This window comes from Anopheles cruzii, chromosome 3, assembly GCF_943734635.1.
Source record: "Anopheles cruzii chromosome 3, idAnoCruzAS_RS32_06, whole genome shotgun sequence".
Taxonomy (NCBI): Eukaryota; Metazoa; Arthropoda; class Insecta; order Diptera; family Culicidae; genus Anopheles; species Anopheles cruzii.
Genome location: NC_069145.1, coordinates 84,585,174 through 84,597,458, shown reverse-complemented (window position 1 = coordinate 84,597,458; position 12,285 = coordinate 84,585,174). Strand labels below are relative to the sequence as shown.

At 50.3% G+C, this 12,285-nt stretch overlaps 1 protein-coding gene across 1 annotated transcript in view; it reads right to left on the bottom strand.

The window, feature by feature from the left end:
* Positions 1–12,285, bottom strand: part of LOC128271178 (TGF-beta receptor type-1) — a 42,206-nt gene that overhangs the window by 12,835 nt on the left and 17,086 nt on the right. Inside the window, exon 4 of the mRNA XM_053008619.1 lies at positions 9,946–10,088. Within this exon, the coding sequence (XP_052864579.1) occupies positions 9,946–10,088 (143 nt within the window). The remainder of the gene's footprint in view (positions 1–9,945; positions 10,089–12,285) is intronic.

Here is a 12,285-nt window from a genome sequence, read left to right as displayed (position 1 = left end):
GACGACGACGACGACGCCGGCGAGTCATTCACATTCTGATCAACGCACCAACGCTGAAGGTGAAAACGTTGCGGGGGGCTCAAAGAAAGTGGGTCCGCCGCAAAAGGTCCACACAGAATGAGCCCCAAAAAATCCCATTGGCCAGCCGTTTTTTTACGGTATGGCTTTCGCCCACAAACATTGCTTTGTGGTGGGTCCAACAAAATGAGTTTTCATGGGGTCACCGCCGCTTGGAAGCATGGCGATGGCATTAAGTGAAAATGTTGGGCTTAGCAGCAGCAGTAGGAACAACGTTCAACAACTGGGAGCAGGAAACACAACAACGCAGCAAAGGTCACGATGCAAAACACAAACCACTCGCCTTTTTTTTTTTTTTGACCCGCCTAAGGACGACCGGAATCGAGCCATTTTGAGGCGCGCCAGGAAAGAAGCTAATTCGGAAAAGTGTGAAGCCAAAATCCATTACAGCTTACAACCGACTTACAGCTCCTCAGACGCAAACGCAAATGGCATCAATATGTGATTCGCTTGTGTTTTGAACTCGTAGATTTCCCGGCCGATAGCGCCGAGCGCCGGGAAGCAAATCCATTTCCCAAAACGAATCCCTTCGACCGTCGCCAGGCGGATCTCGGTTGGTTTGAAGCAAGGGGCGAATAAGTAATTTCTCACCATGGAGCCCCGGGCCACGAAGGAGCTACAAATTTTGGGCTCCCACCGATCGACGAATGCCTTTGGTGACGCCGGCGGAGACCGAATGGTGTTTAACTTTTACGAATAACACAATCCGGCGACCGAAAGAAGCCAAGTCTCGTTGACTTAAGTTCCAGAATCCCGTACAAGACGAGCCCGGCAAGCGCCGGCCGGAATGGAAATGAACTCCGCGGGGGGAAGGTAGTCTTCCAGACACAGTCGGTGACGGTTTGACGAGCCCGGGGAGAAGAAAAAACACCGTGGCAAAGGGAAAGTAAACTCCGTCGCCACCTTGCACACACACACGTGTGTGTGTGTCTGCACCGTTCAGCGAAAAACCCATCGCCGGGCCCGGGCGGGACAAATGAAGAACACAAACCGGACGTCCGGAAAGCTCACGGCTTAACTCGGGTTAATTGAATCAACGATGGCCCGAACCGATAAGAGATTCTGATCACGCATTTCCACCAGTGGCGTGGAAACTTTCGGCCCCCGTGTTTTCTGCCAAACTCTGCGCCACCGCTGACGGACCGGGTACCTCATAAACTTGGGCAACGCGCCCGCCCGCTGCTGAAGAAGGTTGACCCAAAGTTGGTCCGCGTGGTTCGCTGGAACTGTGGCATCGACGAACGCACGACTTCACTTCGGTCCAACGGCCCCGGGATGGTCCGGGGTTCCGAGCAGCTAACAAGACCCCACTGTAGAATTAGCGGACGCACGCCACCGTTCCGGTGAAGAAGTGATCCAACTAGAGGACCCTCCGGAGCTCGATTTCAAAATTGAACTGCGGCGCCGCGGGGGATTGTTGCGGTGTGGTCCGTTTACCGTTGTCATTATCATTGCCAAGCCGCAGCGGTTGACAGCCGCAAAGCTGCGCAAGAAGTTTCGGTTTCGAAAAGGAACAAAGAATCCATGGCGGAATTTACTGCCTACCGGACGGGGAGAGCCACACGGCCGCACATTCCGCGGTGACGGCCACAGCAATTACTGGCCACTGAGACCAACCAAAGAATACTGACTCCCCTGCGCATCCTAAGCCCGGGGTGCAAAAGTTTCGCCGAACAAGGACAATTCAGACAGCGCGACGAGAGTGACCATCCTCCCGTCGGTAGACGAAGACAAGCGAAACTAAAAATCTCCACCGACGACCGCCGTCGAAATCAAGATTTTGGGAAATCTTTCACAAGCGACCTCCGCCGAAAGGTCGGCGGCAGAGCTTAGTTTTTGTTTTGCACTTCAAGATGCGACGCAGACGACCCGCCAAGCCAAAGGACAGCCCACCGGGGGGTTTCATTTTTCCGGTGACTTTGTGACCTCGCGGCTTTGGGATGGTCATGCCGTCCCGCCCGGTAAGGAATTATTTGGTTATTCACACTTCCCTGTGCATCGCGCCAGCGCCGCCAATTTCTTGGGACCAGAGGACCACCAAGAAACAAGTTGAGAAACTCTGCAAGCAGAATTCATTTGGACAACGTGTATCTTCTTCCCCCCCGCCCGCCAGGTAGCATTCAGGTCGAAAATCGCCGCAAAGTGGCTTAGAACCGAGACCGACCCACGGGCATTTTCCGCGGAACGAGCCCGCAGCAGTAGCAAGCGTATTCCATTTCAAAACACCTTTCTTGGAGATCATAAAATTAGCTTCCTGTCTATTGCAACTCCGCGTCTCGCCGCCTCTCTCTCTCCGCGGGCATGGCTGGACCCAAATCGGAAGGCATTGCACCCTGGTTGGCTTGTGCAAGGGGAGCTTAGTGAAACAAAAAAGTATCCTCTACGGACGCGCGCGTCCGGGCAGGAAATGTTTGTTCCCGGGAAATCGAGAAAAAATACAACTTTCCCCGATTGGACAGGGAGTTGGCGGTATTCAAACGAATCAACTTCAATTAGGTTCAGCTTCAGAGAACACGATAAGCAGCAACCTGCAGCCGAGTGCCTCCTTTTTGCCCAGATGCTAATTAATGAATCGGAAAGATTTTCCGACAGTTTTGCTAATTAATGAGAGACCTTGAGAGACAACTACAACACGACGGGTTCCTGGAACTGGAGGGAGTTTGTTGAACCTTTTGTTGGTGCGCAATTGAAATGAGCCACTTCGAACAATCGGTCAAACAGGTTCCGATCGTTTGACGTGTGTCAACATTTGTGACTTTGACATCTATTGACAGATGCCGAAAACGGTTGATGGTACATCTCAGACAGTTCGCTGGCGATTCTCTAGCGTATGGAGCAAATATGTATTGATAGAAGGCGAACCGACCCGGAAACTCCTGTTGTCCCATGCATCGCCATCTCCGGAATGCATCTGTCGGACGGGCGTCGGACGAAATTTCATTAAGCATCCATTTTATACCACCGTCCACCACCGGACACTCCGGCCGCCATCCGTGTCTCTTGACGATGATGGACGTTCCTTAAGATGTGCCCTTAGTTCTTAGTCTCCACGTCTGCGGGCTCTGCGTCTGCGAAGCAATCAGTTTCCTCCACCGGAAAAAGCGCAGCACCTGCAGCGGCGCTGTCCGGGGCTCGGGTCTGTCAGAAGGCATGGTAATTTAATTTTCTCGTTCTAACCCACGTTCTGATCCCGGGGGGGCGAGGGTCTCTGGCCGGGAAGTCGAGGATCAGGTGGTTTATTGCCAGCCTGTACACGCCAGCGGCGTGACCGGGCGGATGATGCTGGTTGACCTTCATTAGGGCCAACCGAAATCCGACTAAATCAGCCCCTCCTGTATCGGGGCAACGGTGGGCGCGCATCCTGGAACAATGGGCCCAAAACTTCTGGGTGCGGGGTGGCGTGTTCCAGACGGTCGGTGACAACACATAAAGCACCGAAGGACCAGCAGCACCCGGCAACAACACGAACGGTAATGCGACACCTTTGTGTTGATTTAATTAACTCCGGAGCATTATGTTCGCCCGTAGACCTGTGTGTATCCTCTTGGATACCCGTAGGAGGAGGTGGTTTGGTTCCTATTTTATGGCCGTCCGACGGTCACCCCGGATCCCCCCGGAAGGTGGTCCTGCCCGCTTTCACTTCCAGTCCCGAGAAGCCGGCATACCTTGAGACGACCCCCAGCCAGCCACAAGGGGAGACACAAGGAAATCATAAAATATCTTTCTGATGGGTCACTCATAAAATGGAGCCATATCCGAGTGCCGTAAGATATGGCGGCGTCCGTTCCTAAATGGTTCCGGGCGACCGCCAATACTACCCCTTGGCCATGGGCGCCGTTGCTACTTTCTCTTGATACCGTTTTTTTCTCACTTCCTCCAACTAATAGCGAACATTATGAGTGGCTTTTCGGGTACATCCGCCCGAAACCGAAACCTAATCCACACCGGCGGCACCCGGCGGGTCATCCCAAAGGCAGTCAGTGGACGGCGACGCTAGAGTAGTGGACGACGCGCTATTATTATTGGAGCCCTCGTTTTAATATCCTTTTTGCGACGGGCGAGCGAAAGTGTTGCTCGGTAGCGGCCCGTGCCCTTCGATGGAGTTGTTCTTTCAACTTTCAACTACCACCGCCTTCGTAGGGCCGCGCCGCGGAGTATCCCCCGAAGCAGCGTCGTGTTATTCAATATCGCGGCGTCATCAACTCGAGATAGCATTAATGGAAGATGTTTCGGCTGATATTTTTGGGGTGGCCAGCAGCGGCAGCCACGTGGCCACAGGGCGGGTGGGCTTCTGATGGGTTTTGATGGGTTTCAGTTTTATCTGTGCTCCGGGGTGTCAGTTTTACACTTTGGCAACAATTTATCTTCTCGCCCTTCGTGGGCTGCCGCGGACATGTTTCCTCGGGGGCGGAGAGAAAGATGCGTCAGGCGCAGCCTTCTCACTGCCCACGAAGCCCAAGTGTCACCGGAATCTGCGCACTGTTCGATCCGACCCGAACGGGTGTATCGGATTACGGTCTGCCAACGGTGCTCGTTGATAAGCTCTCGAGATGCCTGACGAAACGAAGGACACACTTTTCGGGAATGTTCTGTTTTCCGAAACGGTGGCCACTGCGAGAATCCGTAGGAAGTTCCAAAACCACCAAATTGGTCCATCATATCTCGCGCGACGCCGTATCTGAATTTTTAGCTCGAAAACTTCGCATGAAGCAGCATCCCTATCCTTCACCTTAGTTCCTTCATGAGTGGCGCACCCAACAAAAATCGTTTAATTATTCATCAGCGCCACGATGTGCTCCACAAGATCCTTTACGATGCAATGAAAATGCACACCGCGCCGCTCGGTTCCCGTATTTTTTTCCAGGCGGATATTAACGCGCTGCCCGCCCGAAAGCCCGAACATTCTGGAGTTGATCCGTAAAGTCGATTTTCTGCCGACCGGAGTGCGGGGCTCGTAACGCGTGTCGTTTCGTTTTAAAATTAACAGACCCATAAAGCAGACACCAATTAACCGGCGCGCGCGTTAAACGACCGCTGCCAACGATTTCGATTACAAGCGGTTGTCGTCGTGGGTGCTCTTCCTGCAATCGGATTATTTGGTCGGTGTTTTGCTTTCGTTGCGGCTTGACGACAAGCTCGATTGGCTTTTTACGGGAATTCGAGAACCACTTGGGAGTAACACAATTATCCGACGATTCTGTGCGCCGCGTAGCTCGGATTACGCAGCATAAAAATGGGGATGTTTCATGCAAGCGAACTCTGAAAATGGCCATAAAATCAAGATGTGGCTTTGAAACGATTACTTCAAGTCCATCTTTTATGACTCTCTATCAATTGGAACCAAGAATCCGCAAGGCGACATGTACAAAAGAATTGTGTACAATTTGATGAACATGTTTCGCTTATTGAACACATGTATTGGCCAATGTTTCGAAAACTCAGCGACAGAAGAAAACTTCTTCAGGACAGAGCGCCGTGGACATCGCGCCTTCGTCATGTGAACCGCCGTCACTTTCAAACAAAAGAATTGCTTGGTTTAAAAAACATCCCAGAAACAAAAGCTTTGGCTGTCGTTGACGTTGGAACTAACATTCGGCGGCTCGCATCCTGTTTAACGATTTGCGCTGGGTGTCATAAAAGAGCGTACAACCCACCACCAGTCGAATGATGTGACCCTGGGCGCTGCGGCAGCCACTGACTGCTGACGACTTTCTGAACTAATTCTGCCGCCAGAGTTCATCCAGAGTTCCGCGAGCGAGTCCATTACACGTTCGGTACACGTTCGGCCACGTGCACGGTTAGTAACTGAACACGGCAACCGCCGGTGCGCCCCGGTTTATGTTCTCTGGCTCCGGAAAACCCGTACCACGCAACGGCCAGAGGACACGCACGAATCGCTCGGCCCTCGTAAACCGCGCCGACGGCCGAGGTTTATTGTCCACCACCGCCCGTGGCAACTCCTTCCGACGCGTAAGGGGGTCCCCAATTTGGAACACATCGAGAGATGGCGATGGCCGGCCACCTGCAGGGGTTCTAAAGTGTTATTCTAACATCCGTGCGCGCATTTCTGGGTCGCGTTTGCGTTCCGCTCCGTTTTATGCTCCGTTACGAACGGCCAGAAATGGCCAGAACCGAACTGAGTTTAAATATTAAAATAGCTCTAAAATGTTTACTCCCTCTCTAAACCGGGGAGCGGTGGAATTGCGAGTCCGTCGGCCCTGCGAGCGTTAATCTGTTTCTCTATTAGGAACGGTCCCAAAGCGGCGGCGGGCAGTTTGGCCGACGGTGGCAGCAAACATCGGAGGTTCGCAAGTGCGCATTTTAAACAGGCGACACTTTTTCTCCGAAAAAAGGTACACGACGTCCGTGAGTCCCTTTCTTCCTCGAAACTGAGCACGCAGAAAGAAGGACCCTCCGACAGCAGATGCTGCTGTCCGCTCGAAGATCCGAAGCCGTTAGCCTTTTTTGGCGCTTCGTTACAGCAATTCACAGCGGGGAAGTGAGAAAAAAATGGTGGGAAGTCAAATCGAATCGGATGGGTTATCGCGCATGAAAACGCACAACGTTCCAGCACGCGCCTTTCTCGTTTGGCTTCGATTGGCCTTTGGCGTGAACATTCGATTCGATTCGTTCCAGTCAGTGCTCGATTTCCAGAGCAGGGAGCACCAATCAGTGTATCGCAAACACAAACAAAGACACGCTTTCCACCAAGAAACGCTATGATTAAACGCTCGCGGGACCAGCGGCCGGCGAAAACGCTTCCAAGCAGACGTCAGACGTTGTGACGAAGTTTTTGGCCACTTCATACCATTTCATACTTCAACCAACGCATAGTTGCTTATCGTCGGTTACGCGTGACAGCACGCGCTTCGACCGATGAGCTTTATTTGCCTGCCATCTTGTCCCGTCTGCCCTCGGGGAGAAGCCCAGCGCGACCTTAGGCGCATTCCGCCATCTGGATTGACTTTTTACACGGTTCACGCCCGTGGCCCCATTTCCAGTGAAGCATTTTTTGCTACTCAACATCGCCTCCACAAGGTGGTCTCGACACGTGCCCGTGGACAGCCTTCGGGCCAAAAAAACATCGGTTCGGGAAGAAAACATAAAAAACCAACTTCTCCGTCTGGTGCCCGGGGCAACGCGCGCAGAAGGCGGTGCAACCAGGTGCAAATAAATTCCGAAGTAAAGCGGACATCCCCTCCGCGGGACCGGACCGGCCCCGCCGGGGTTCTTATCAAATTACCGACCACTAAAAGAACCAACTTCCCGGGGCCCACCACCAAACGGCCCCGGCAAATAAAATGCGAAAATCCTTTCCCCGTTCTAGGGCAGCGGACGACACGACACTATCTCCTTGATCCGATCCCCGGGCACGACTTCCGAAAGAATCGAAGAGGTATTTTAATTTGGTTCCCGCCGGTCCCCGGTTTCGGACACACTCTCCCCTCCGGAGGTCGGTCCTTCTGGGGGGTAACGCGATAAGCGAAGCGTCCGCCGGCGGAATCCACAAAAACCTATCCGACCGGTCTTCCAGAGGACCACTAGCCAGTGCGCCTTTGTGTGTCACAAAGCAAGGGAACACGCTCCCGAAAGTAAGCGGTCCCCTAAACCGGAGAACGAATCAAACGGTGGAGACGCCTGGTGCGCCACGAATTCTTTTTGGCAAGCAACGCAATGGCGAACGATTTCACCGAACCGGTGACCACTTCACGGAGTGGCAGCCACCGGCAGCCCGGTAACGCTCTTTATTTTACAGACTTCCTAATCAGTGGTAAATATTTAAGCAGTTTAGCAGTTCAGCACTTGAATTAAATTATTCAAACACCGCCCTTTCGGAATGGAAGGGAGAAGTAAGAGAACCGACCGACCGACCAGTCGCGACCAGTTTCGGCCGCCCGGACGCGAATGGGGATGATGGAAAACGCAACCACATTTCGTGTTGCTGCCGGCTGCTGCTGGGTCGATAAGCAGGGATCGAATTTCGCATTCAGTGCAAGCATCGGTAACCGTAGTTTGGCTTCCATTACCCACGCTGGCGACGGCGGCGGTGGCCCATCCCGGGAGAGGAGCGTAATCCAGGAACGGTGCCCCAAAACGCCTTTCATCTTCGCAAAGTCTTCGGCGGGACGGCTTACTTCGGTGCCTTTATGGTAGAGGTTGTAAAAGAAGCAATTTTACAAATTAAGCATCAACCGTTCATTCAACCAACCATTCGGGGATACAGAACCATCCATCACGTTCGATAAGCTTTCGCCAGATTAGACGTTACCGTGTGAGAGAGTGAGAAGTAGAAGCCCGGTAGAAGTGTGCGATCCTGTACCTGATCAAGTACTGATCAGAAAATCACACGAATTATTAATGAATCACCACCGGCGCTAAACGGCCGGGAAAAGTGTCCATTTCCGCTCGTTCTTTGGCACCGTCGCGCGCTCGCAGTAACACGCGCACAGCAAACAGGAACCGTTTTGTGGCGAACGAACCAGAAATCGGTTCATTAAATCGTACAACATGATTTCTGAGCCTTCGCACCGCTCCGCAACGGAAGCGGGTTAAGAGGAGAGCGCACGGGGCCAAGTGCCGACCGACCGACTGCCGGTGCTTAATTGGGAAAATTCAATCGTTTTCCCGATTACACATCGATTACGGCGACGTTTTTACACGTGCGCCGCACGGCTCGTTGGCGGCGCTAGCAGCGGCAGCGCGGTGGTGTGCGTCTCATGCGGCGGCCATGGCACGGTGCCAAAAGATGGCGACGCTCGCTCAGCTGTATGATTTCCCACCCGCAGCTTTCCCAGGATTCGATAAAGCAGCTGGAGGCGAACCATTTTTTAGGGCTTCAAGCGTCGCCGTTCTTGGATTGAGGAAGGGAGCGGCGGTATAAATAGTGCGGGCCCCGGCCAGTAACCGCAAATTGGCTACCGGTGGTGGTGAAAGCTACCATTTTGGGTACCGATCCGAGTTCATGGCATTCGTTTCAATTAGGAGGCAAATTACCATAACGATTGAAGCCGATATCGTAATTACTCCGTACGGCGGCAGCGACGGCGAGCGAGTTAATTTCAGCGGAAGAGGTACCATTCAAAACAACTCGTTGACAATTTTCGTTCACTGAAATGTAGGCTGTTACGCGGGGGTTAACGTTGAAACACGGTTCATAATATAACAATCAGCATGCACAAAACAAGGTTGAGCGAAATACATAACAAAGCATTAGGTAACGGGTCAAAGGGAGGAAAATCAAACAGGATCAAATCGGAAGAAAGGGGGGTTTGCAATAACCAATCCACAAAGCAGTAAGTTTGAAAGAAACAAAGTGTTAAACTACAACATGTTAGAACACAATCGAAAGGAACGCTCAGTTCAAAACACACGATTTTATCGAAGCAATAGAAAAGTATTTACAATATGTTTAGGAAACGAAAATTCGGAAAATGAGACCAAAAACTGGAAGGAGTCCGGTGTTGAGAAGAAAAGCAGCAGAGAAATTGAAACGGGCACCAGCAGTTTGTACAGATCGCTTGCCACCTTGCTCTTGATTAAAAACGAGTCAAAACGAGTAGGGAAGGTTACAAACTACGCGCAAGAGTAACTGTTTAACTGTTTACATCTCGCCAAAGTAACTGAATGTGCCCTGGTGCCGGTGTGGTAAGGAAGAAAATAATACGATTGCGCACTACCTCTAATTACGCGAGACGATGTTCTAACGTTACTGTACAATTTGGGGATGTTTTTACGAAGCGCCGCACCGCGCCGATCTCTACGACATCTCTACTACTGCCATTACACTGTCGTGATAAGAGTCGCGGCCAACCGACCAAAGCGTAATGAAGATCAATGGTTGGGAAGAGTTGAAAAATCCGAATGTACCTGGTTTGGGCAGTGTCAATAGTTTGTTATGGTTGCAGAAGTCAGTGGAGCAACACTCGATGTTGAAGTAGGTGGTCTTCTCCTTCGAGGTTAGACAACTCAGGGGCAGCCGATCGGCCAGGTCGTACTGTTTCTTCTTACAACTGGTTCCCCACACAGACCACACAAATCGAGTTGGATGGTTTTTGGTTGGTGGGATGTTGGATGATGATGATGTGTGTAATCCGTTGGTGTTGAGATGATGGAACATTGAACGGGTATTAACGGGTAGATCGGAACGGTTTTGCGGTCCAATGGCAACAATTATTAATTCATTGTAATCCGGTGTCACACGCACGGTCGATAATGCGTCATACAATTTTATGGGAAAGAGAGAGAAAATGGGATAGAAGAGAACATGAGTATTACACACACACACACACAACCACAAGGAACAGCGTGAAACAGCTTACAGACAAAACAAACGCTGCCTGATCGATCATAAGGCCCCGTTGCATTTGTTTGAGGTCGAAATTATAAACCGAAAACCGGGTTGGGATAATTTAAATGAAAAGCAAAAATTTGGGAAGTTTGACAGTGGAACCTAGTCATTGAGGATAGGGTAACGAGGACGAACGCCGAGAGCTTCTCTTGTACCGATGGAGCCGCAGCAGGGAAACCCCCATTGGAAAACTTGTTCATTATTCGTGGAACTCATTGTAACAAATTGTCGGCTGAAGTGAAAACACTGATTACGAGGAGCTGTAGGAAAGAGAAGCAAGGAGTGTGTCAAACAGGGTTCTTGTGTTAGCGCAAGTGGTTTGGTAAAGTCAAAATCAATGCAAATGTGGATGGCGTAAAATTACAACCAAATCGTGAACTCGTTATCGGAAAACAAGAAAAAAAATAAGTAAAAACATGGCAAAGCTGGTTAAAAGGAAAACGCAATAGTAAAACGCACTGAGAAGGGGAAGTAGAAAACGAAAGCGAAAAACGAAAGATTAACAGATTAACAATCTCAGGGTTCATTCAAGACGAGACCGGCACGCAAATAGAACGCTGGATTAGACAACTTACAACTCTGGGTGGTGATGGTGGTGGGTCAAATCGATTTACCTTAACTTGGGCATAATTAAAAAGCAAAGCTCATCTTAAAGAGTCACACGTCGTTGAGTCGTTTGGAATTGATCGTCGAAACAATGGGACGAATTTTTCACACATCGAAGGTGCGTTTTTTTCGTACCAAAAAATCATATGGTGAAACGTACAATAAAAAAAAACTAACACAAAAAAACAAAGAGAATAAAAGAGGATTAAAAAACACAAGAAAAGAGTCGTCATTATTGGGAGTGTAAGTGCAAACAACACAAACAAACGGAAGGAAAGTATCATTCGAAGTAAAAGTGCATTATTAAGCTTGAAAGTAAACAAAAAAGAGAAAACTAACAAAAAAAAACACATTAATCAAACAATAACAAAATTCGAGAGGAGAAACAAAAACGCAAGCGCACCTTCTACCAAAGACTTTGCGGGTTTCAGATGGAAATTGCACAAGTCGGGCCCGTAGCAACAGTAGTGATCGTTAGGCATGTCGTCGGTCTTATTACGACACCAGTTCCAGGTAAACGGACCCCAGTGGTCCTTCAGATCTAAGCACCTTCGGGAGGGGAAAATTACGAATACGAAAGTGAAACGCTTTATTCATGTTTGTACACGATGGAAGATGGAAATGGCATTTGTTGATCTAATTTTAGTCTGTCAAGAGAATGTTTGTAGTCATAAAGTCTGGTCACCGTATAAGTCATGTCTAGTATAAGCTCCGAAATCGATTTTGGGCACAGGCATCACGAATTCGACGAAAACGAATCATTCAATTGCTATGCTGTCTAATGCCTACGCGGGTGTCTGGTGTTGATATCAAACATAATGGCTCAATAGTTGGCTCCCACGTTCCGAAGCAGCAGGAACCTTCCAGAAGACGGGCCCGGTAGCCATAATCGTGATTGTAATTAACTCGGGTCTGGAAACGACTAGCACGCAGTCAAATTTTACGAACCGTGACCAAAGTTCTGCCGTTGGCAAGCACAAATTCTAATGCAAATCACAAAAAACCTGGCTTTGTCCAGAGGCCTAATTAATCGCCATTCATGTCTAATCGGTCATAACCAATGGGAATCACCAAGCAAGGTACAAGTAAATACTTTTAAACATTGCCAACGAGCCAAGCGAAACAACGGAAGCCCAAACCAACGGATTTTGTAAGCGTTTTCCATTTTTCTTCATTTGCCTAACTAACCCCAGGGAGCATCGGCACGGCGAAGAAGCACGGAGCGCCAGGCGGTCCGGTCCGCGAACCGGTCA